The sequence below is a fragment of the Macrosteles quadrilineatus genome, unplaced genomic scaffold (assembly GCF_028750875.1).
Source record: "Macrosteles quadrilineatus isolate MER2022 unplaced genomic scaffold, UCM_ALF_1.0 Scaffold_2__2_contigs__length_208266976, whole genome shotgun sequence".
Classification (NCBI taxonomy): Eukaryota; Metazoa; Arthropoda; class Insecta; order Hemiptera; family Cicadellidae; genus Macrosteles; species Macrosteles quadrilineatus.
Window position 1 is genome coordinate 174,148,554 of NW_026542595.1, and position 25,831 is coordinate 174,174,384.

At 36.8% G+C, this 25,831-nt stretch overlaps 1 protein-coding gene across 2 annotated transcripts; it reads right to left on the minus strand.

The window, feature by feature from the left end:
- Nucleotides 1-905: 905 nt before the first annotated feature.
- Nucleotides 906-25,402, minus strand: LOC128986511 (mediator of RNA polymerase II transcription subunit 17-like). Of its 2 annotated transcripts, none has more exons than XM_054406916.1 (12): nt 25,140-25,402; nt 16,922-17,107; nt 16,521-16,662; nt 15,313-15,493; nt 14,947-15,116; nt 9,082-9,303; nt 7,401-7,544; nt 5,750-5,877; nt 4,397-4,706; nt 3,761-3,909; nt 2,820-2,952; nt 906-2,372 (listed from the first exon to the last, which is right to left on the minus strand). In XM_054406916.1, exons 1-12 carry the CDS (start codon nt 25,226-25,228, stop codon nt 2,295-2,297), a joined length of 1,932 nt encoding a protein of 643 aa, XP_054262891.1. In that variant the 5' UTR covers nt 25,229-25,402; the 3' UTR covers nt 906-2,294. The 2 variants fall into 2 exon arrangements, with proteins under 2 accessions (XP_054262891.1, XP_054262890.1); XM_054406915.1 differs by having other exon boundaries at nt 9,082-9,315.
- Nucleotides 25,403-25,831: the final 429 nt, after the last annotated feature.

Consider the following 25,831-nt stretch of genomic DNA (forward strand, 5'->3'; position numbering starts at 1 on the left):
ACAAAAGCAATTTTCAGGAAATCTCAGGAACAAAAGCACTTGTTGCACCCCTTAAGTGACAGTGTTACTATACAATCAAGTCCACACTACATGTATATTACTAATTTCCAAATGACAATTAATTAAGTGGTTTTTGAAGCTATGATTTCACATTGTAAAGCAACATGTTCTTTAAGATCAACCCAAAGAATAATACACCAAACGTTTGATACAGTACCATAAAAACAACCACAAATAAACACGTTTCATTCACTCGACTATTTAAAAAAAAAAATCTTTGGATCAAAATTAAGTTTTAAAAGAAAACATTAATGGTCAAAAACATTAAACTTCAATTAACTTCCTATCATTAACCATGTATTAATTTTAAAAATACACACTAATTTTGGAATATCTTTTGAATTACAATTAACATATTTTGCAACTAGCTAAACTTAATTAAAATTGTAAACGTACTGTCATTTGGAACAAGAAATCTAATATCACTTGGATCATTTACCATAGACAATAAACATCTAATTAAGTAATTCGGATACGAGATCACATTAACACAGAAATATGAGTGATGTATATAATTTATTGCTAAATGTTTGAGCAAAACTACTTCTTGGTGTTCTTTTATTCGAAAAAGCAATCACAATTCAATCCATAACCGAAATGAATTCACTTCAAACCTTTAATATTTCTACATTCTACAACTGTAAAAGTATTTCAACAAAAGAATCCTCAAAATTAAATTATATCATGTCTCAACTGTGTTAAAAATAGTCTTACATTCCACCCAGTTATCTTAATGTGGGTGAATTGAACATAAGGACGGAACAAGTTAGTGTGAAACAAAACTAAACTACACAAAACAGAAAGAAATAAGAGGAGAAAATAAAAGGCAATAAAACAAAAACAAATTGATGATAACAAAATTTATAAAAACAACTTAGTTAAAATATACATATACACAATATTTACAATAAACATTCCCAAGACTCAACACAAATGTTTAAAGGAAAACTTAAAATACTTTTCCGGCCCAAAATGTATTGTGGTACAATGAGCCAAATGTTTTTAATACTTTCACTCATATTTCTTCATACATTTGGCAAGAGAACCAACAAGTGTACCCAGGCATTTTACTAAACATTTAACAGATTAGTCCCATGAAATAACGGAATTAGTGTTGACTCCTTTTTAAAGAAATTATATTCGTACAGATATCAACTTACAATAATAATATGCGGGTGTTCTAATAAGCTTGAGCGATTTCCATTTCCATAGATCACCTTTGAGCTATTGAGCTATTCCATAGATACAGGTTTATGTTGTATGAATACTAGTGTTGAACCAAAATCTCAAATCCACCGAATCTTAAGAAAAGATCCTAAGACAAGATTTGAGGGACTGGATTTTAAAATAAAATCTCACAAACGTAACAGAATCTTGATAGGGATTCATTTAAAATTCAAGGGAATTTTTTCCTATCTTTTCAATTTTTTTTTTTTATTAATTTAGGAAATTTTTTACGATCAAAATGGAAAGGGATCACAATTACAATAAATAATAATAATTTAGCTAGTAATTTTATGACATGCTCATGGATGTTGAGGGCCGTGGCAATCACAGTTGCATATCACGATTGCTGTGATTCTCATGAAATCAGTTTTAAATTCAATGCAAATTGGTTTGACGATTAATTCCACAGTAAGAATTAATTTAACAGTACATTCAATATTCTTTTACTTAATTTTTTTATAAAAACTGTATTTTTACTCGATTATATTGTATTCGATTTCAAGATTCAAAATGTTTGGATAACTAACAATTACCTATGTTTACTATCAGTTCTCTTGTTATAGTAAAATCTTAATGTACAGTTTAACTGACCAAGATATCAATTTTGTTAATACCACTTTACATTTTAATTGTGAAAACAGCAAAACTAACTGTACAGATTAAGTAATGTATATTCAACTGTGATTTCCAGCCCTGAAACCAAACCAATTGAGTATATGCTCAAAAAACCTATAATGTTTCAATTTTTGTGTAATGATAAAAATAAATACCATGGAGTCTATGAAATTTATAATCTGAACAACTTAGAACATATTCAACTCTTAATGACCAAAACAATCCTTACTCTAAAATCAATAACCAATTAAATAGACTCAGAAATTCCTATTCTCGTTTTAATTGGTCATTTGGATTGTTGTGCTTGGTTGACGAGGGTACACTTGTTGTAATGGTAGAGATCAGTACGTCAGGAGAGTAATGTCACAGTTACAATATAGCGAAGGTAACCACTATGAACTGGTCAGGCTGGCCATCAACAGTTCCATCTTGTTGAGAAAGTTCTTACCCTCCATCTTGTCCCACCTCACCTGAATCAAAGCAAATGTTAAACTTGTCTAAAAGTTTCCCAAATGTCTTAAAATGAATTATGTAAAAGCTTAATCATACAGAGAGCAATCTAAAAATATTAAGTCTAACTCTTGTCTGCTTGTTTGTATCTTTTGTATTACCAAACATCCTTTGCTGTAAAACTTTGGGAAACTGTTCTCAATATCTGGGACAGTTTTTCTTTTAATCTAATTTCAATATCAACCAAGAGCTTTACCCCAGTTTTAAGTTGCCATATTAGGTTTATAAGAATGGTTTGATTGATATACGTTTTGGTGAGAACATTATAAAAAAATATCATATATTTACATGTTATGAATAATTTTGTACAACTCAGCACACGCTACGTGAGACTATGGAGCGTAGTATTGCTTTATTCTGTCCTGGGAAAAGAAATCTGACTGTTCTTTAACTGTAGGTTTTTTTACCTCCTTAAAAGCTCCGCCCAAGTTCTCCCACTTCCGTTCTTTGACGAGTTGTCCGCTGAAGAAATCTTTGCGAGGTGAGTGAGCGATTGACACTTGCACACCTCCCTGAGGCTCACACCTCACTGCAATCATCCTGTACAACCACACAATATCAAGGTTTTTTTATATTTTAAACATCCTGTAAAATACTGCAAATAAGCACAAAGTGCCGGAAATATACTTCTCACAAGCAAGGAAGAGCCTCAGCGGTAAGCACTGTGCGGTAAAGGCACACAAATGGATACCATAGAAGAATTGGAGATTTACAGAGCATCAAAACAACACCCTGACCATATGTTAAAGGAACAGCTGTCCTTCTAATCCAATATCATTTACAATACTGCTATCCACATACTCAAACAAAGCAAAAAAAAAACAGAGTCAAGATAAAGACTAAAGAGGGAGAAGGGGAGGGGGTTGCAACCTCCGACACAGGTCAGTCATGACTAATCAGTAATCAATCATCAACCGGTAATACACCTTGGTTCGATAGTACTTGGCCAAGTTTTTTGTATAATAAAATGTCGTTTTCGTGTCTTATTGTGTTTTTGTGTCCCAGAAGAGTTTATATAAATGCAGACAACCTAATAGACCAATGAGAATAGGTTAACGTTTAACGTGAAGATGATCTTGGCAGCACAAAACAGCTGTCGTTATTTATGACACAACAGGGTCAATTGACGCATCAGGTATTCTAAACCTTTTTAATATTGCTATATCTTGATCCAGAGGCTAACCTGTCTTAAGTTTTGAGTTTCTTGTGCCAATTTGGGCTCTTTTCCATTTAGGTGTGCTCTATGTTACACCCTTAACCTCATATATGTAAAGTAACTTAGTCCAGTGTAGTCTAGAAGAAATTTTAGTTTTCCCTTTCACCAAACCAATTACAACAGGTGACTCACCGATCGCCAATGGGAGACGCCAGGATACAGCTACTTGCGTTTCCCAACATTTCAACAGGTCCGATGCCCAGATGACAGCTGTTAGCTAGGAACTGCCAACCCATACACTTGGCTAACGCTTGCAGTCCGTTGATTTGGTGCTGGTAAATCTGTCCACACGTTTCAAAATTATCAAACTATCGCCTCAAGTTCAGATTATCTGGAGAAATTAGAGTCTACGAGCTTATAGATAAAAACACACAGCAAAGAGTAACATAAAGTGATTCTTTTGTTCTTCAATTAATTCATGGGAGAGAAATGTCAGGCAAAGCTCAAAACTGGTGCTACTTTCAAAGAATAAGATTTTTTTATTAGTTCAAGATTGGCTATTTTTAACGAGTTTTGTAGGCTATAAGGCTATGAGTTTGTCAACCTTTGAATATTTTAAAGCACATGTACTATATTTTCTTCCCCAAATAATCCAGCTGAATTATAAAAGAAAGATCAATATCCACACTCTGAATGGCTCGATAATTATCTATTAAATTTAACCAAAGATAGCTTGTCTATAAAATCAATTAATTCTAAAAGAATGAACCTTATACTACTTCAATATCCAAAGTCAATTGGTTACATAGCTTGCAGTGTGTATGTTACCTGACAGAATATGAGATCCCTCAGCTCCTGAGTCTCGTAGCTCATGTGCATGACTCTGCCGTCGCGACAAACACACTTGAGGCTCTTCTCACCGACGTGTACGACTAACGATGTTCTGCAGATAGAGTCGTAACCGCTGCTGACAATGTAAATCTTGACGCAAGACTGAGTCGGTGAGTTGAGTCCGTTCCAGTGACTTACAATCAACGGATCTTTCACGTCCTTGGCGATCTGGTCGAGCACAAACTCCGTGCGGAGACGGAGGAAGAAGTGCTGCGCTTGCTGTATGATCTGTTCTAACAGTGTTTGACTGGAAACACAAGTTATTTGTTATTGTTACGTAGAAGGAATATCGTAAAACCCCACCAACCTGGGCTTTATTTACGGTTTTTATCATTCACTAAATAAACTTTGGTATGGATAGCAGGTATCTGAGGACAAAATATTGAAAAGTTATAAAATAATTCGGGCGCTTGCTAGGTAATGGCATGTAAGTAAGTAAGATAAGCCTATCTAATTACGTCTGTAATGGTAGGACGTTTTGGGGAAAAATTTAATTCAATAATAAAATCAAAATTAACTTTGTAAATGATTTTCAATCAATCAAGCAATTGTAGAAGTAACACCGTTACACGTCCCTTTGTCTTGCAAGTCAAAATTAGTTAATACTATAGTAATAGCTCTTTTGATTCTTTATATTAGCGGTATATCTGCTATTTTTTTTTTGCAAAAATGGCTATTTGCAGCAGTCCAGAGTTTCCAATATGTAATCCAAGAAAATGTTGATTAGGGAATGTCTATTGGTTTCTATTTTCACATCCTAGGACAATAGTCTCCAACCTGAAATTATATTAGGCCTACATGTTACTTCAAGCTAGGTCCAAACGTCTATTTATTACCTATATAAAATCCCCTCCCCTCACTCAGTATCTATTGTTCTTGCAATAGGTCGTGACACACAATTCCACATTAAATCTTATCTAGTTCACTCAACAATACTACAAATTAGTATTATGCATATTAAGTGTGACCTTTTTACTTTTTATTGTGCATACAAGCCCATGGATTCTTAAATGTTCTCAGTAAATCTCTAGCTTAACTCCTATCCCTTTTCCCAAAAACTCTTCAGATACTTAGATTAAGAATTTTGATTGTCCTGCAATTTATCAAAAAATTTGCAAAAACATCACTTCTCTCAAAATAAAAATAATGACAACGCCTTGATATATATAGGGGTAATTTATTACAATAAAGTTTATGAATATTGAAGAACCTCAAATCATGATTTTTAAGTTACCTTATCTATAAAATTAACCTAAATTCATTAACGGAAAGAACCCTATTGTTATATACCTCTTGGTCATCTCCAACAGCTGATGTCTGTCGGCTGCGTTGGGTCCTGCCAGACATCTCCGCTTGCTAGGGCCCAGTGGTGCTGACGACGGATGAGGGAACGGGTGGTGGGTGTTCTTGTGATGTACCTACAATGACCAGGAAAACATATTATTACCTTCTCGTGGTCATTGACCAGAACCTTTGATCAGTTATTAAAAATGAACAAGTTTTGTTAAGTTCAAACTTGTACAAATTATACCAATTTAATCCTTAACCCTAGATGGGTACCGCACGTAAATTTGACGTAGGGCGAGTTATTTTTAGCGTCCCACAACCCACCCTCTCAACCGACGCTACCTTCCTTCCAGCAGTGCTCTCAGCAGTCATTTGCATTGTGATGGCTGCCTTGGTTTGGTCGTAATAAGTTTCTTTATGTCCTAGCTAGTCCTTTTCTTCGAACACATACGCCAAACTTTCATATCAATATCTTTTGTGTATAGTAATTTTACGTATTGATACCCTTAGCGTCATACTGTATGACGATACCTTTCTAGGGTTAACATTCATGGAAATTAGGCAGGGGAATGCAATTAATGATTTTGGGTTTGAATCGGATAGAATTCATATTTTTGAATAGGCATCAAACTTTTTTGTTCCACAAAAAAGTCTCCAAATCAAACTGACTTATAATTATACTACTTAAGATGAAATATCCAGTTTTAACTCAAAAGTTATTCACGGTATAGTATATTAAATCTCCGATGAGCAGAAGTATCATATTGCAGCAGTAAATGAACTAGGCAGAGTGATTTTGTTAATGATACAACAAACAAATCATGGGCTTATGAAGTTTATGTTGTCATATTCTGAAGTCACGCTTCTCATGATATTAATAAATGTTTAGTAAATCAGATTCAAGGAAAAATATAACAATCTATTGTCAAATTTGTTGTCATTTGGGGTTTTTCTAGGTTTATTAACTTAATTTAACAGAGCTGAGCATGAATACTAATATACAGGGTGGCACAAAAAAGATGGTAGGTTTTGAAATGAATCATGCAAATCATTTTACACATATAAATTTTACTGACTTACGTTTCTGGACACTTTTAAATGCCCCATGACAAAAAATTACCATATAAGTTACAAAGTTGCTAGTAGGCTATGTCAGTCAAACCATAAAAATTTCAAAATAAAAAAAACCATAAAAGAACGTAGGGGACTTTGAAGCATTGACGCTCTTATGGTCTCTATGATTTTTGGAGTAACTGCCGTTCGTGGAAGTCCAGTAGGTTTACCACTCATGACGGATCCTGTTGTCCGGAAAGCAGTCACCCAATGTGATATTGATCTGCGATCAGGAATCAGTCCATTACAGACTATACCAAAAATGTTGTCAAAACATGTACCGTTGCACCAAAATAAAAGATTCACTGTTTCTGAAAAAAATATTCCACAGCGAAAACGCAGTGCTCGGCCGTCCACTGCGACATCTCACGGGAAATTGGATACTATGGTTGACTTGCAGACGGCCGGCAGTGAACCCTCCCCTCTCCCTCCCTACTAGTACTACACATTTCAAATCCGACCATCCTTTTAGTGCCGACCTGTATTTGAAATTTGGATATTATAACACTCATAATAGAATCAGTAATCACATGACACATACCTCCCGTAACAGCTGATGTAAGGAATGCTCCAACACGTGGTCGTGGTCAGGAGAGTGTTGTGGCTTTGGTTGAGGCGTGGATGACTTCTTGTTGGTCCCCGTGGAATGGCACAGTCCGATAATTAGCTGCACACCTGGCAGAACCTTTGGAAAATGTCAGCTCTTACCTTCAAATCTCAAACCCTTTCAGAAATTTATTATATCATGTCACGATCTAATCCAAAAGTTAACATGTAGGTTTTATTATGGAGCTAACGAAAGTCATAAATACTACAACTATACGGAGAACAAGTTCACTGTAATTTATACATTCAATACAATGAGGGGTTTCTTAGTAAGATGCCTTCTCCACCAGTTCTACTAAATCAATTTTTACGATTAAGGTGTAATTTTAAATCTTATGATCTAACAGGGACGAATGGTAAATAAATAAATTTCCTTTAGACCTTTTCCCACCTAGCCTTTGATTTATTTCAATTTCACTAAATGTTCAGTCCTTCGGATAAGTCAATTTTTTATTTCAACGGTTTTAAATGTGAATTGTAATTTAACAGCTGATTGCCTTCAGCTGATTTTTAACAATGGATTGTAAACCAATACATATTTGACAATACCATACTTAAAAATGGATTAAAAATAAACTTCTCTGATTAATTTATTGTAACTTTTTAGATGTGTAAACCAACTGTAATAGATCTACAATCAACATATTTTGAATATTGTAAATTAGTAGGCCTAATTTTATTTTACTATCCCAACCCTTCCAGGACAACAGGAGGATATATCCACAAATTTTTGCTACTTACGATGAGCGGATATATCTGCATATCACTTTTAGGTTTACGGACGGTTGGCGGATTTAATTGTAGAAAATTTCCTTGAAAATTTGTAATTATTTACATACCTTGTGATATAATAGTTTATAGTATTCTTCAAATAAATAATATCTACTCTACTGTATTGTATACAGATACTTGTACAGGTTTGCAGAGTTAACGATGTAAATTAGTAGTGTGCCAAGGATGGTGGGCGGATATATGCGCTGAGGTCTGACTGTCACTGTCCAACGCAATTGTGAAAAAAGGTGACGTTATTTCTGTGGCTGCAGGATACAAAGATGGTGTATTCAAGGCCGAAGAATATATTCACGATTTTGCCACAACCGCAAAAGAAATGATGTAATTTCCGTGGCTGCGGTAGACAAAGATGATGTCTACAAAACCGAATATGTCAGCAATTGCGGAAAAATGATTTTGTTACAACAGGAGACAAAAATGATCTTTTAAAGACCGAATAAAATATTCATGATATCACAACAATCGCAAGAAAAGATTACGTTGTTTCAATGACTGCGAGACGACGTCTACCTACATGAACGCAGGAGACATTAAAGATTTGGCCGTGATCATGGAAAAAGGATGACGATGTTTCCATGACCAATGGAGGCGATAAAAAAAACGTCCACGAGAGTTTTTGGATTTTGCTGTGATCAGGGCTTTTGATGACATAAATGAATAAAACATAAGTGGTGATTTTTTATGGGGGGGGGGGGGGCATTCTCATGTACTGCCATTCATTGTACTTACACCACTGGGTTTTGCATTATCTTTTTTTCCTTTGAAATGAATTTTGAACCCTATAAATATGCGCTATTTGCATACTAGCGTCGTAGTCTACTAACCGTAGCCATGATCTGGTTTCCCACCACCATGTGGGGTATGGGACTTTGCAGCTGCACAGCTTCCTTGGCCAGTTGGTTGAACAGTTCCTTGCAGAACAGCACGTTCTGAGCAGCCTCCAGCCTCTGTTGCCAGTGCAGATCGGTGTTGTTGCTAGCCGGACCAGAGCCCAGCACGTTGATGCTGGCACTGCACAGGTCTTCTTGACCCTTCTGGCATAACACCTGCGGGAACACCTGAACACCTCAACACCTGTACACTCGGTAGCCAAACACTCTTTATGAACTACTAGCAGAGTACCCGTCCTTCATATGGGGTTGGCATATAAGTATAAAATGCTTATTGCAGTTATACTCAAGCTTTGGGTTTGCAATGGAGGAGGACACAGTTAGATAAAATTTGCTTCTTTAAATTTACGCCGGTATTGTATCTAAACCGGTATGGTATTACACATCTTCCATTGCCATAAGATTCTATCACTGCACCTTAACAAAAGAAGAAAATAAATTATCAAACATTCGCACAATATCACAAATTATTCATTAAATAAAAAACATAACTGTAAACAATCCTAATTTTACAGTTCTTATTGTGTATTACACAGCTTTTTGTTTCTTCTTAGTTCAAATTACTTGTTGTGATAAATGCAAAAAAATATTAGTGCTGCTCCCTGTTGGTAAACCTTTTAACTTTTAACTTTTTTATGCTATTGCATTTCATAGAATGAACTTGCCTAGTTGAAACAGCTCACTAAATTCTTTAATTCCCTATTAATATGAATACTCATAATGTTAACATGGGGAACTACAGAGCCACTGGGGCGGAGCCCGAAAGGATTTTTGAGATAAGAATATGCCTATATGTTAATCGGGAATGTTAGCTATCACCATGCCAAATTTCAGCCCAATCGGTCCAGTAGTTAATGCGTGATTGAACTTCAAGCAAAAACACAAACTTTCACATTTATAATATTAGTAAGACGAGCTGTTAGCTCATCCTACGTACAGGAATCGAGTAGTCCATTAAAACTGTATATAGTTATATCAATATGTCTAATCTTAATTCAAGCATAGTTTAAGCAGTTAACAATTTATTGTAAAGAAAAAACTGCCAAGATGAATAATTAAAACATGTGATCATTGTTATTTTCCCAACCTTTCCTCAAAAAGCCGAGTAGTAAAATAATTTTCCTAAGCTCCTAAACTTCCAATCGTATACATCAATGGTTATAGAATCTTACTTATTTCCTATCATCAATGACAAAATCACAGAGTAAATAAACTAACCTCATAGTTCTATAGAATATTTTTATATTCAACCAGCTGTTTGTTATAGCAAATTATATTGCACTAAAACAAACTAAAGATTTTAGAGACTGCTCAAAAAAATTAATTAAAACATCTAGTATTTTATTATGGATATTTAAATAATCTCTCATCCTCTTACCAAATAAATCAAAGAAAGACATTTTTCATTTCATCTCATTTTTATTTAATTTATCAATGATTATAGCATTACACATCTAGTATAAAAATAAGTCAACCCTGCCTATGTCATTCCATTTTCATCCAAAGGCTAAATTTGTGTCGAAACCCTTAATGTTTTCAGCTGTTACGTTAAGCAAATGGTATGATTATTAACTAGTGTAGAATGTTAGCGTCAGCTGCTAGACTTTTGAAAATTTAAAACTTAATTTCTAAAAAACTGAAACCCTTAACTAAAATTATGGCTTTGACATTCCCTAGTTCTCAAAACTATCTTTCTTTCAACACAAAAATCATGAAAATCCTTCAAGTGGTTGATTCAGAATCGTAAAATTAAAAAACCCTGTAACGTTTTAATATATAGGATTTACTAAAAACATAAGATTGCTTAAGGCTTAACATCCCAGGTTTAGTTCCAAATTCTGCCACCACGTCGCAGCACCAAAATGGAGTCATTTTGTGTTGGTGTTTATTGGTGGAATTTTCATCCGATTTTCATTTTGAAAACTGATTTGTGAACGGGATAAGATAACAATTCACGCCATTGAAGATAAATTTGAATTAAGTTGCTGGTTAAAAAAATTATAGTAAAATAATTGTGTTACAAAATAAAAAATGAAAATTGCAGGTAGTCATTTTAAAGACAATAATTTTTAATTAATTTTACTTTTTAAATTTTTAAAATCGCTTTGCTGGTTCAGTCGGTATCTTTGTTTAACAGTAACTATAACAAACGCGAGAGAGACATGAAGCAGGTGCAGGACAGGGCCGCTGTGACTCATTCCAAGGTCACACTCACATTTGCTACCCCTCCCCCTCACAACAAGGCTGGGGTGTTGCTTGTACACCGGTGGATGACGGTTTCCCGCGCTTCCATACACGAACAAATACAGAATTGAATTAGGGGTTTTGCTACACTTTAACCAAAACAAATTGCAAACAAAATAATTATTTAAAAGTTTTGATAGTGTCATCAAATTTTTAATTTTATAATAATCGTATTTAGGCCTAATCAAACTGTAAAATTGGTGTAAATCCGTTGGCAAATATATAAATCTATAGGCTATAAATAAAATTACAGTTTTGTCTGTACATTGCTTAGAATCATGCAGGTTTTGGTTATTTTTACGTTACATAACATAAGAAAGCCGAAACGAGTCTTATCTCAATTTATGTCTGTCTGTTCGTGTATTCTGTGCCAAAATGTCATTTTGCGCGACCTACTCCTAGAAAACTAAAGTTCCGATCAAGGTTCTAATAGTTTTTCCGTATTTACTGGATTGATGAGAGTGTCTTTGGCTATAAAAACATGGCATCGCTTCTTTGAAAACAAAATAACAAACCACCAAAAACCCAATTTGGTTCGAATTTTGTCAAATTTTCTCCCAATGTTTACTATTTTATGAAATAACGATCAGCTGTTTGGATTAGTTCTCACTTCTAGCTGTCACTGATATGTTTACATTAAAAGTTGTTTACAAATACCGCAACCATTTCCGATCAAGTTTTGTTAGCACATCCAAACCAAGTTAGATTAAAAACGTTGTGCGGCCTTGGTTGTGCCTTACTTAACCGGTTTAATTAATCGCAAGTGCAACAATTGTTCTTGAGTTTTGATAACCGGGGAAAATACTGTGAAACAGTGCTGTATATTAGTGCTGGGAAACTTACATTTATTTATCATCGTCACCAATAGCTTACAAAACAGGTTTCCACTCATTGACGGCGCTTCAAAGACAGTTGTGTAAAGTGAAAAAGTAAAAAATCAGAACTGCAGTGGGTGATCGTGGATGTTGCTGCGATCTTGGAAGATCTTTCTGATTTCGCTGTGATCGTAACAGAGGTTTAACTTACAGATGTAGCTAAACTCACTTTTCTAATGTGCCACTGGCTGCCATTTTTGGTGTCTACTTACTTACATTTCGACAACGATATCGGTACTTTTCCTATTTAGGAAGTAAAATTACTAACATCCGAAACCCCTGATTTGTGCGTTATTTGTCACATTTCCTCCGAATGTTTGCTAGATATATGTACCGATTATCATTTAGAGATTACGTAATTTTAAGAAACCTTTGTTTGGATAACGGTGGTTTCTTCAAACTGTCCTTAATATGTTAACATGTACAAACACATTACTATTTACAACTATAGTTATCGTTAGTGCTGCACCTTATTTCTTATTAAATTAAATTGATGTCTTACTGTACAGTTTTTGCGTTTTCTGTCTGGACACCATTATGTTAGTTTATGCTATGAAAATAAAAAACCATTAAAGAAAATTTTTTTTGCATACCATCATGAGTTTTTAAAGCTTGGCGTTGTTAACGTATAAATGTTTTGTGGACTGTGTATTTATTTACTTATTTGTATATTTGCCAACGGATTTACACCAATTTTACAGTTTGATTAGGCCTAAAAACGATTATGATAAAATTTTATGACACTATCAAAACTTTCAAATAATTACTTTATTTGTAATTTGCTTTGGTTAAAGCGTAGCAAATCCCCTAATAATTCAATTCTGTATTTTTGTTTGTATGTCTGTTGGTAACGCATTAATGTCCTTAATTCTCATTGTTTCATGGAAAAGACAAGAGCACCTTTGTTAATGAAAATTTCAACCCGAATAAAGTGTGCAATAGTGAGGTTGAGGTAGTATTTTAACTACTTTTAACTTGTGTGAAAAGTAATTTTCAATTACAGGCCTTCTTTTAATGCAAAATGCACACTAAATATGCAAACCAACTCCTGTTTATAATATAAGGTTTCAACTTACTACAAGATTCCCGTAGGCCCTACGTAGAACGGGCAAACAGCTAGTAAGTAAATAAATGCACAGTCCATAAAACAATACGTTAACAACGTAAAGCCTTAAAAATTCATGATAGTTTGCTAAAAAAATATTTCACTAATGTTTTATCATTTACATAGCATAAGCTATTATTTTGGAGTCCAGAAAGAAAACGTAAAAATTAGAGTGCGAGAGTGTTTTGCGCCAACTCTCGCAATGCTGTTTTAGCGCTAACACAGCTCGCTATTTTAGTCATCGGAATGAGCATTCTCAGTTAAAGAAATAACATTTATGATTACTGTAATGTTAATTACCTGACACAAGTATTCAATTTTTATATATTACTGATAGGCTTTATTCATAGGCTTTCTTAGGCTATGAAACGTAAAAATAACCAAAAATTCCATGATTCTAAGCAATGTACAGATAAAAATTCAATTTTATTTGAATAGATGTCTCTTTCCGACTTACAGAAAATACTTGTTTTTAAATCATAAACTAGTATCTGTTAAAATCAGGAGTCCAGTCTAGTAAGTGTGTCCGGTCAGAGTATGAATGCGAGGTGTGTGTGAGATGACGAAGCTACAATCGGAGTCGCGTTGCAGGGCTGGGCAGAGCGGCTGGGCACTGGAGCTGCGCTATACTTGGGGGAGGGAGGGGGGAGGGGACCAGAGCGTGAGAGAAATAATGATAATTTCTTTAAAAAACTATTACGATTCAACCATTTGGCCGAATTAATATCTGAAAACGGCAATTTTTTTTTAAATTTCTCTTTTTACAAAATGACTACCAGCAATTAAAAAATATAATTAAAGCAAAAACAATTCTTTATAAAACCTTTTTGTAAATAAATTTTAAAAAACATTAGCAAAATAGCGTGAATGTCTTATTCATATCATTTACAACACCGTTTACAAAACAAAAATCTGATAATAAATACGGAAATTATAAGTGGTACAAATTTGCCGCAGAGGTGCTGCTATCTATCGGGCCAGAAACACAACTTTTTCAGGGATGTTTAGCCTTAAAGAGTAAGCCTAAACTAAGTAAAACAATCGATTTTACAGTCTCTGCATTTATTCATGACATAATTGACTTATATACCACTGTCAGTATTCCGAATGGTTGTTTCGCCCCCTTGATTGATTGGCAAACTCATAAGTCCATGTTTAGCCTTATTAAGCTAATCCACTCTACAGATAATAAACAACAGAGGATCACTCACTAACTAGTCTACTGCCACTGCCAGGACCAAAATTAGTAAAATATCTTTGTTTCAGTTTTTTGCCATGTTATATGGAATCATATGTTTTAACGTTTTGTCTATTGCGAGCTTTTGACACATGTAACATTAATAATCAACAGAATAAATTTTTCTCTTCACTATTTAGTGTAATCTGTTCTGTAGTCAATATCATTTTAATAGATATAGGCCTACTTTGGTTAAGCCCAAACCCCGAGGTCCAACACCAACCTATTGGAAAATATTGTGAAACACATGATTGCAATGTGATTAACAATTGAGGTACTGCCTTGGATTATTAATTAGAACTATCGTCTCTTAAATCAGAACTATCCTCAAACACTACCTTTATATAAGCCACGCCCTGCAGCTCGCTAGGCACAGTGACACGCAGAGCGGAGGCTTGTTTGGATGAAGGGACGACCCCTGGCGACGGTGGAGGGCTGTTGCTACTGCTCGGCTCCTCCTCCGCCTTTGTCACCTCAAACATTCCCGTCTGTGCGTACTTGGAGCCAGCTGTAAATGCACACCACGTAAGAAACAAGCACAATTTGAGAAAGAGTTTGAAGACTTTCCTCCAAAGGAAGTACAAGTTTGAAATCATATTCACTGGTTGTATGAGACTGTATCATACAACTTTCTATGAAGGGAAGGGCCTTAGAGAATGGTGGACGCTGGAATAGAAATTATAGTTACCACTAGCTACATGTACCTGTTCTATAGCTGAGATCTCCAATGATGGAGTTAGACACCTTCTTCAGTCTCCAGTTCTGACGTAGACGCAGCAACTCTATATGAAAGTCTTGAGTTGTTCTGTTGCGAGCCGCTTCATTTTGCGTAGCCCTCAGTCTATCTCCACCGTTTATCAGGACTGCGGCTGCACTTGCCAAAGCCTGATTAGAAGTGTAATGTTTAGTTAATACAACTACAACATAGATTAGGATCTCTTGGAACAAGATTTACAATCAAGAATTGTTAAGTAACTACGGAATCTTTGAATGTATATAAAATTAACGGAATCAGCAATCTGTTATTTTATGGGTTTTTATGAGGAAATATAACATAAGTTACGATAATAACTTTTGAACCCTAACTTGTACAGCTTTGGAGTTTTGTACCATTTTGTTCAGAATTTAAAGGACTATAACATAATAAATAGTTTGGGGCAATTTCATTTGGGAGAAAATCTTATTTTTTCCGTAATTTTATGGGTTTTTATGAGGAATAGCCTACACCATTAAAAATCAAAATGTCAAAGAAATGATAAAAAAACACCTGGAAATACAATGGATTAGTTAAGTTAGTACCCACACAACAAATTTCTCAAAATCGGACTACAGGTGAGGTCTGTAGCTCTGTACACGTACACAAGGACAGATATAATTTTGAAAACCACTTTTTTGAGTTCGGTGGAACCCAAAACCGTTATCCACTCATAACTCAAATTCGAAAATGTTGACGAAAACAATAGGTACTTTCTCCATATACAGTGTGGGGAGAAAGTAAAAATCAAATTTACATACATATATAAGACAATCATCCTAAATTAGGCGGTTTTAACTGTGTCAAGACTTTGACATTTCTTTTAGAACGTAGACTACAGGCTGGATCAAAAATCCAGAAAAAATATTATGTAGGCTACTTAAAAAGTAGGTAGGCCTAGTCATTATATAAAATATCTCTTACATGGACAATTAATTCATTATTTCATTTAGGCTATATAGTACAATAAACACTGAATGAGGGTTTCAGATTGAGGTTCCTTTGTGAGTTAGCGATCAAACTTGAAGAATTTCAGTTTGAGACTGTAAGAGTAGGCCTACTGCTATTAAATCTTGTTAACTTATTACCAATCTACAAACTATGGTAACATTTTCAAGAGGTAAAAAGAATAGGCTTAGTGGTGTTTGTTGGACCTACTTTTTTCCTGGCATATATCTGTGCCATGTCCTTAGCTTGAGGGATTGGATCTGGTTGTGATACCGGGTCCAGGATCATATACCTCTTCTGCTTCGCTACGGACAGAACATCGGCCAAGACACATACTTCTGTCATTGCAGCTCTGTATACACAAATTTTGTTATAAGACACTATAACAAATAAATTGACCATTTTTAAAACTGATATTGGATTCTCACCACAACATTAGCTAGTTTGATTTCTTACACTAACAATAGAGGTACTTTACTAAGCAAATTAAATTAGACAGTTTAAACAACAAAATTTTGAATTGAATTAATGAAAGTATCTCATTAGGCCCTAAGCTAGGCTTATATTAATATTTTTAACAGCTTTGTTGGCACAGTACAGACTTATCTTACCTTAGTTTGTTGCGCACTGAGTCCCATGGCCAAAGTGAGGATTGAAAAGAAGTAGGATCTTTAGTGGAGCTTTCTCCCTCAGTCTGGTCTGTAGAATCACTTTCTTTCCGCAAATCATCAGTTGCTGTTTTACTAAAGTCTATTTTTTGAGCTAACTTGGCAAGGTTTTCAGACATAGACAATGGGCTGAAAATATCAAATAGCATTTTTAATTGCGTTAATAGTCTAAAAACAGTCTGCAGATAAATCAAAAACTCGATTCGGTACTTTGGTATTATGCAGGGACCAAACTTATACAGCGCACTGCGGCTGTTATGTTAGGTTGGGTTATCATAGATATGTTTGTAGAACTTTCCTTGTTTCGTTATGAGTCGAATGATACCAGCTGAGTCATACCTTCGCACGCCAAATCCCCTTCAAGTAGGCGAACCGGAAGGTCAGGTCGTTGACCAGAGCGCGCAAATCACCTGTCACCGCCTGTATCTGGGGTATTTGGCGAGCAAAAGTATGACTCATCTGGTATCGTTTGATTCATAACAAAACGAGGAAAGTCCTACAAACATATTTATGATAACCCAACCTAAAATAACCTCCGCACTACGCTGAAAACCTACTGTATAGCGGCAGCGGCGCATTCAACTCAATCCTTGCCGACAACGCAGCCTTCTGGGAGGCAGAACTCAAAAGGCCGCTAATCGTAATCATGTCAAATTTGGAAAGTAAGTTAAAAGTCAATTAAAGTATGTTCTTTCTAATTATATAGCCTAGTATAACTTATTTACCTATTTTTTGTTTCTGGTAAAATAAATCCCTAAGTTTTAGGCCTAAGTTAGCTAAAATAAGTTTACTCCAGATAATACCAAAGTGCCCTCGGTTCATTATAACCTTAACATTACCTTAAGTTACCTAAATCCAACCTAAGTTACATTCAAGGGGCTTAACTTAATGCAGTCAGGAATTTGCAAAAAGAATGATCCTTACATGCCTTTTCTGACATTTTGCTCACACTGACATCCATAATTCAAAGATTTAGGTAAGTTAGACTTACGTATCTGTTCAAATCTGGCACAAACAATCGAATGAAAATATCTATTATTCGATTGTTTCATTCGATATATCATTTGAGTTAGGTTAACCTTACCTAACTAGGCCTAAACAAACGAATTGATACCTAGCCTATATCGATCTATAACTTATTTTCATTCGGTTGTTTTGTGCCAACAGATACGGAAGTCAACACAAAGACTACCTGCCTAAGTAAATTAACAGACCAATCAAAATTAACCCTCCGAGTGTCATGCGTCGCTGCAGCGACTCACGAACACTGTTTACGGCGAAGGCTCTATGACTGACAAAATCGGATTGAACTGGATCGAGTTAGGTATCGTTCTTTTCATTAGATTCTAAGCTTTCTCCAGAGGTCTGTCTCTAAGCGCTTTATGTTCTCCGAGCCGATCGTAATTGTAGCAGACAGCTGACGTGCGTATTTGTAAACAGGTTAGTTAACCTCGGACCGATGACTGATGTGTTTTATTATGTTTATCATTGTTTTAGTGTTAAAAATCAAAAGTAGTGATATACGTGGTGCATTATAAGAAGATTTAAGTGATTTTGAAGGGCTGGTTGATGATCCTGAAGAAGTAGGTAGTGATATTGATGTAAATTATCAGCCAGATTCCTAGCTATGGTTAGGCTATGCAGTCTCAGCTAAACGCTATGTACTGAAATCTGTTTTTTGCCCATAACTTATTTATTTGCAAATCTACTTCCTTTATCTAATATATAAAATTCTCGTGTCACAGTGTTTGTCTGCAAACTCCTCCGGAACGACTTCACCGATCGTTATGAAATTTAGTGTGTAAATTCTGTAGGTATGCGAATCGGACGTAAACTATTTCCCGTTTCGAAATTCTTAAAAGGGCTCCGCCCCAGTGGCTCTGGAGTTTCCCATGTTAACCTTATGAGAAATGGAATTAATGAATCTTAACAGCTGTTTCAATTAAACAAGTTGGTTCTGTTCTATGATGTTCAATAGCATTAAAGTTACAAGGATTACCAACAGGGTGCAGCACTATTATTTCTTTTACATTTATGACAACAGCTAATTTGCAACCAAAAGGTGAGTGAGCGTAGCGAACGAACTTCAACCTGGAGGCGAGTTAGCGTAGCGAACGAGCTAACCTGAAGGCAAGTGAGCGCAGCGAACGAGCTCCAACCTAAAGGTGAGTGAGCGTAGCGAACGAGCTCCAACCCAAAGGTGAGTGAGCGTAGCGAACGAACTTCAACCAGGACGTGATTGAGCGATGCGAACGAGATCATCTTGAAAATTAAACGTAACGGTACTTAAATTATAAATAGTCAAAGGCAAGACACTTGTGTGAACCTGGCAATAACTCCAGCCATAAGTAGTGCGCGCGCCCGAAAACATCTATTGCTGGCCGTTTTGCGGCAAAATACGGCCCCGTAACATATTACCGATGATGTCACCAGATAGAGGACACTTTAACGGACACAACAGTATCAATAACATGTACCTGGGGGATAAGAAAGGGGGGGTAAAGTCAGCAATAAGTAGAGCGCGCGCCCGGAAAAATCTATTGCGGACCGATTTGCGGCAAAATACAGCCGCGTAACATTAAACCGATGATGTCACCAGATAGAGGACACTTTAACGGACACGACAGTATCAATAACATGTACCTGGTGGATAAGAAAGGGGGGGTAAAGTCAGCAATAAGTAGTGCGCGCGCCCGAAAAAATCTATTGCCGGCCGTTATTCGGCAAAATACGACCGCGTAACATGAAACCGATAATGTCATCAGATAGAGGAGACTTTAACGGACACGACAGTATCAATATAATGTACCTGAGGGATAAGAAAGGGGGGGTAAAGTCAGCAATAAGTAGAGTGCGCGCCCGGAAAAATCTATTGCGGGCCGATTTGCGGCAAAATACGGCCGCGTAACATGAAACCGATGATGTCACCAGATAGAGGACACTTAAACGGACACTACAGTATCAATATCATGTACCTGGGGGATAAGAAAGGGGGGGTAAAGTCAGCCAAAAGTAGTGCGCGTGCCCGAAAAAATCTATTGCTGGCCGATTTGCGGCAAAATACGTCCGCGTAACATATTACCGATGATGTCACTAGATAGAGGAGACTTTAACGGACACGACAGTATCAATAACATGTACCTGGGGGATAAGAAAGGGGGGGTAAAGTCAGCCAAAAGTAGTGCGCGTGCCCGAAAAAATCTATTGCTGGCCGATTTGCGGCAAAATACGGCCGCGTAACATATTACCGATGATGTCACTAGATAGAGGAGACTTTAACGGACACGACAGTATCAATAACATGTACCTGGGGGATAAGAAAGGGGGGGTAAAGTCAGCAATAAGTAGTGCGCGCGCCCGAAAAAATCTATTGCCGGCCGTTATTCGGCAAAATACGACCGCGTAACATGAAACCGATAATGTCACCAGATAGAGGAGACTTAAACGGACACGACAGTATCAATATCATGTACCTGGGGGATAAGAAAGGGGGGGTAAAGTCAGCCAAAATTAGTGCGCGTGCCCGAAAAAATCTATTGCTGGCCGATTTGCGGCAAAATACGGCCGCGTAACATATTACCGATGATGTCACTAGATAGAGGAGACTTTAACGGACACGACAGTATCAATAACATGTACCTGGGGGATAAGAAAGGGGGGGTAAAGTCAGCAATAAGTAGTGCGCGCGCCCGAAAAAATCTATTGCCGGCCGTTATTCGGCAAAATACGACCGCGTAACATGAAACCGATAATGTCACCAGATAGAGGAGACTTTAACAGACACGACAGTATCAATAACATGTACCTGGGGGATAAGAAAGGGGGGGTAAAGTCAGCAATAAGTAGTGCGCGCGCCCGAAAAAATCTATTGCCGGCCGTTATTCGGCAAAATACGACCGCGTAACATGAAACCGATAATGTCACCAGATAGAGGAGACTTTAACGGACACGACAGTATCAATAACATGTCCCTGGGGGATAAGAAAGGGGGGGTATAGTCAGCCGTAAGTAGTGCGCGCGCCTGAAAAAAATCTATTGCCGGCCGTTTTCGGGTGCGCGCACTACTTATAGCTGACTTTACCCCCCCTTTCTTATCCCCCAGGTACATGTTATTGATACAGTCGTGTCTGTTAAAGTCTCCTCTATCTGGTGACATCATCGGTAATATGTTACGCGGCCGTATTTTGCTCCAAATCGGCCAGCAATAGATTTTTTCGGGCGCGCGCTCTACTTATTGCAGACTTTACCCCCTATTTCTTATCCCCCAGGTACATGATATTGGTACTGTCGTGTCCGTTAAAGTGTCCTCTATCTTGTGACATCATCGGTTTCATGTTACGCGGCCGTATTTTGCCGCAAATCGGTCCGTAATTGATTTTTCCGGGCGCACGCTCTACTTATTGCTGACTTTACCCTCCCTTTCTTATCCCCCAGGTACATGATATTGATACTGTTGTGTCCGTTAAATCAGGGTGTCTACTACATTCTGGATAAAAAATTCATGGACAATTCCCGTACATTTAAGGGCACTTTGGCGTAACCTTTGTCGGTGTTATTAGGCCTACCGAATAATTTTCCTGATTGGTCAAACTGTATTAATCTTGTTATTAACTGTAGTTGTACCAGAGAGAAGAGTAAATAATAATAGATAGCCTAAGAGTTAAAAATTTCAAAATAGAAATTTATTGACAGTAAACAAGCATAGGCCTACCTATACTTTAGGTAAAACTTTTATAGTGTAACAGAGAAACGCAATCATTGTCTCCTGCGATAGCGACAAATATCTCCATCGGTCACATTAACTTCATAACATAGCTTATCCGATCCAGGCGGATTAATTTGGCACGATTCGCCCTGGCACAACGTTAGGCTCTCGACTACTTTTGAAAAAAAAATCTTTAATGCATATTGTTGCTCAGTTCTTAGTACAAAATCAAGGTATGGTAAGCGGCTACCAATAAGCAATAAGCACAGAGTAAGATTATTGTATTTTCATTTGCAAAGTTAATATCGACACATAGCAATCATTAGTTGTTTATCTAGGCTCAATTACATTTTCTTAATACAGGGTGTCTATAAAAGAACTCCGGGATTTTAAAAATTAATATCTTAATAACTGTAGAAGATAGCAAAATGTAGTTAATTTCTCTGAAACGAGTAGCTCATCAAGTTTTACTCATACCGATTGGGAATGTTTTCATCAACAGTTTGCAGCGCTACGGAGCGTTGACCTTGAAACAACGTAGTGTGGCTGTCAGTGCTGTCTGGATTGCCGCGCTATGGCGACGCCGCAACAAAATGCTCAGTGCATTATCTGGCTAATAGAAACTAAATCTGTTGTTACGGTACAAAGAAACTTTTGGCGTTTAGTTTACTTCCAACAAGATGGGGCACCGCCACATTTCAGTTTGCGTGTGCGTGAGGCACTTGACGTTCGACTCGGCAACAGATGGATTGGAAGGGAAGGATCGATTCAATGGCCTCCAAGGAGCCCTGACATGACTCCGTTGGACTTTTTCTTCTGGGGGCACATCAAGAATCTTGTGTATGCTGAGAAAATTCATGATGTTGACCATCTCAGGCAACTAATAATCAATTGTGTGGCAACCGTCCCCCCAGACATGCTGGCCAGGACATGGGAAGAGGTGGAATACCGTTACGATGTGTGCAGTGCCACTAAAGGCGCTCATATTAAACTTTATTAAATTGTTAAAAAAACTTGAAAATGTAACCTTTCCAATCATGTATTAAACATGTATATAAGTTTTTTACTTCAGTGTAATATTTTGCCTCAAAACCCCGGAGTTCTTTTATAGACACCCTGTATATTTTACAGCTCTTTCAAGAATCAAAATACCCAGGCCTAGGCCTAATTATTTAGGAGGGCCTAAATAAACTGGGTAACAAACAATGAGGTTATAATAGCAGCAAAGTCACTATCATCATTCTAGTTCTTAAGATTTAGATTGCTTAAAGCATACAACTCAATAAATAAATATATGGGAAACAAAAAACATTTAAACCTGAATAGCCAACAATATAAGACAAAGATACAGAAAATGCAATGACATAATTTGAAACCAAGAAGGCCTACATAGTGATAAAACATTAATGCAAATAACAATGCTTGTAGTTTTGTCAATTGAAAGATAAAACATCCATAAAAAAGGGGTTAACTTACAAAATAAGACTGTAGATTATTTACATGTTTAATATGAAACCATAAACAGTTTTATGGCACTAGGCAATGGCCGCGGCAAAATGAATCTTCAAGCCAAGTACAAGTAAGAAGTGAAATTTAACAGCCATTATAAAGCTATTATTTTCACGATAAAATAGGTTTGGGATCTCATAATAATTCCTCATAATATAATCTCATAATAAGCCCTAGTAATAAAAACAGAAGTTGTAAAGGAATAAAAGTGATACAACTTTTATGAGCTAGCTAACTGAGTCAACAGTTCTTGGAAGTACTTGACTTGACACTTGATTGTCGTGATAAAATATTAATGGGTTTGAGATTGTTAATGGGATTTTTATTGCATAATTACTCTAGTAATAAATTATGAAAATGTAAACAAACATCTGATAAACCTTTTATGTGCTCCTAACCAACTAGCGATCAATAAAATTATGACCCATTAAAAATTTAAGGACATAGTCTGGCATTTAAGGACAATTCCCGTACATTTCATGGCCAGTAAAAAATTAAGTACAATTCCCGGATTTCCCGGTTGGTAGACACCCTGAAACGTTTCCTCTATCTGGTGACATCATCGGTTTCATGTTACGCGGTCGTATTTTACCGCAAAACGGCCGGCAATAGATTTTTTCGGGCGCGCGCTCTACTTATTGCTGACTTTACCCCCCCTTTCTTATCCCCCAGGTACATGATATTGATACTGTTGTGTCCGTTAAAGTGTCCTCTATCTGGTGACATCATCGGTTTCATGTTACGCGGTCGTATTTTACCGCAAAACGGCCGGCAATAGATTTTTTCGGGCGCGCGCTCTACTTATGGCTGACTTTACCCCCCCGTTCTTATCCCCCAGGTACATGATATTGATACTGTCGTGTCCGTTAAAGTCTCCTCTATCTGATGACTATATCGGTTTCATGTTACGCGGTCGTATTTTGCCGCAAGACGGCCGGCAATAGATTTTTTCGGGCGCACCCACTACTTATGGCTGACTTTAACCCCCCTTTCTTATCCCCCAGGTACATGTTATTGATACTGTCGTGTCCGTTAAAGTGTCCTTTATCTGGTGACATTATCGGTTTCATGTTACGCGGTCGTATTTTGCCGCAAATCGGCCAGCAATAGATTTTTTCGGGCGCGCGCACTACTTATGGCTGGAGTTATTGCCAGGTTCACACCAATAGGCAAGACAACGTCTGCCGGGTCGGTCTGTCTTAGGGGAAACCTATAACTTAGGCGATACGAAGTTCGCCGGGTTAGCTAGTTATTATATATTTGTAATCCTCATAAAATTTAGAACAAAGTGGCTATTTTCAAATATTTATAGGCCTATAATTTATACAATTTCATTGAGCGCAAACTTATTTTTTTTCTCAATTTTTCCAAAATAATTTTTATTTTTACCTAAAAAATTTTTTTTGAAACAAATATTCCTTAGGTTTTATGTATGATATTGAAGCCCATGATTTTCCAAACAAAAGGGTAAATATAGAACAGTAGAATTTAGTTAACATTGTTTTAAGCTTTTCAGATCCGTTTTAATAGCCTAAAACCTTGCAAATGCGCCAAAAATAGGCGGACATAAGGGCCTAAACTATGGACACTCGGAGGGTTAAGTTATTATTGAAAACAATTACTTATTGAAACGTCTATTAATAAGCCTAGCCTAACTGATGGAGTCGAAGCCTAACCTTCCGCCCCTTAACAAAACCAAGTAGGCCTAAGTTAGGCCAAGCAGCCAATTTCTTGATAGGGCCTTGCAGTTAGTAAGTTCGCATAATTTAGCCTATGCCTAAAAGCTGCCTCTGGCAAGGCCTAACTTAGAGTAAATCTAAGTTAGGTCTAGTGAGGAGATAACTTAGGCCAAGCTTATCCATAGATCTATAAGTTAGTAAGTTAAAGGAACCCCAAAATGAATTATTAAGTATCCTAAGTAAAACGCATAATAAACAAAACACTTACGTCTGATATATTTCTTGGCCATCATAGGTAATTTCCTGGATTTGATTTTCAATAGGTGCCTCTACAGAAATATTAACTGAGTATGCCATTTTTATAGTACACAAAGGGGACGTAAATTCAACAATCCGAACAAAATAGTTACTGTAAATGTATTTAATGAAGTGGATGGATTCTGTTTTAACAGTTATAGATTACAAGTAAAATATTATGATGACAGATCAACAACTATCAACAGAACATACACAAAATTGAGAAGCCCGACCGAAGCCCCGAAGCCGACTGCGGAGCGGACTGCGGGAGCGGAGCGGACAGCCGGAGGGCCGAGGCGAAGCAAGCCGATTAGCCGAAGCTATGCTCTATGGCTCTATACTATGGCTTGGCTTTTTTGGCTTGGCTATGCTGCTCGTTTTCCTCGTCACGAACGGATGTGAACCTCTTTAGAAAAGGAGTGGGGGGTCCCTCAAGAAGAGTAGAGTGACCAGTGACGTCACGCCCCCCTACCTACCGTACTCCTTCGAAGAAAAGGTTCTCACCAGTTTCTGGAAGGGGAAAACAAGGCGCTATACCGGTCCTCCGGCTCCGGCCTCTCTCAACGCTCAACTCCCTCTAGTCTAGTCTCTACTCTCCCCTGAGTCCCCTACCCTATCATTTCATTTCCTTCAATGAATGCTTCACTCACTTCCTCTTCTTAT

Excerpts from the sequence above, each read along its gene's own strand:
- LOC128986511 (XM_054406915.1), bottom strand. The coding sequence starts at position 25,228 with ATGGCATACTCAGTTAATATTTCTGTAGAGGCACCTATTGAAAATCAA. Across the intron at positions 15,494-16,520 it reads AGATATATGCCAGGAAAAAA|GCTTTGGCAAGTGCAGCCGC; the intron begins GTAGGTCCAACA and ends ACTTCTAATCAG. Across the intron at positions 4,707-5,749 it reads CTGTTGGAGATGACCAAGAG|TCAAACACTGTTAGAACAGA; the intron begins GTATATAACAAT and ends TTGTGTTTCCAG.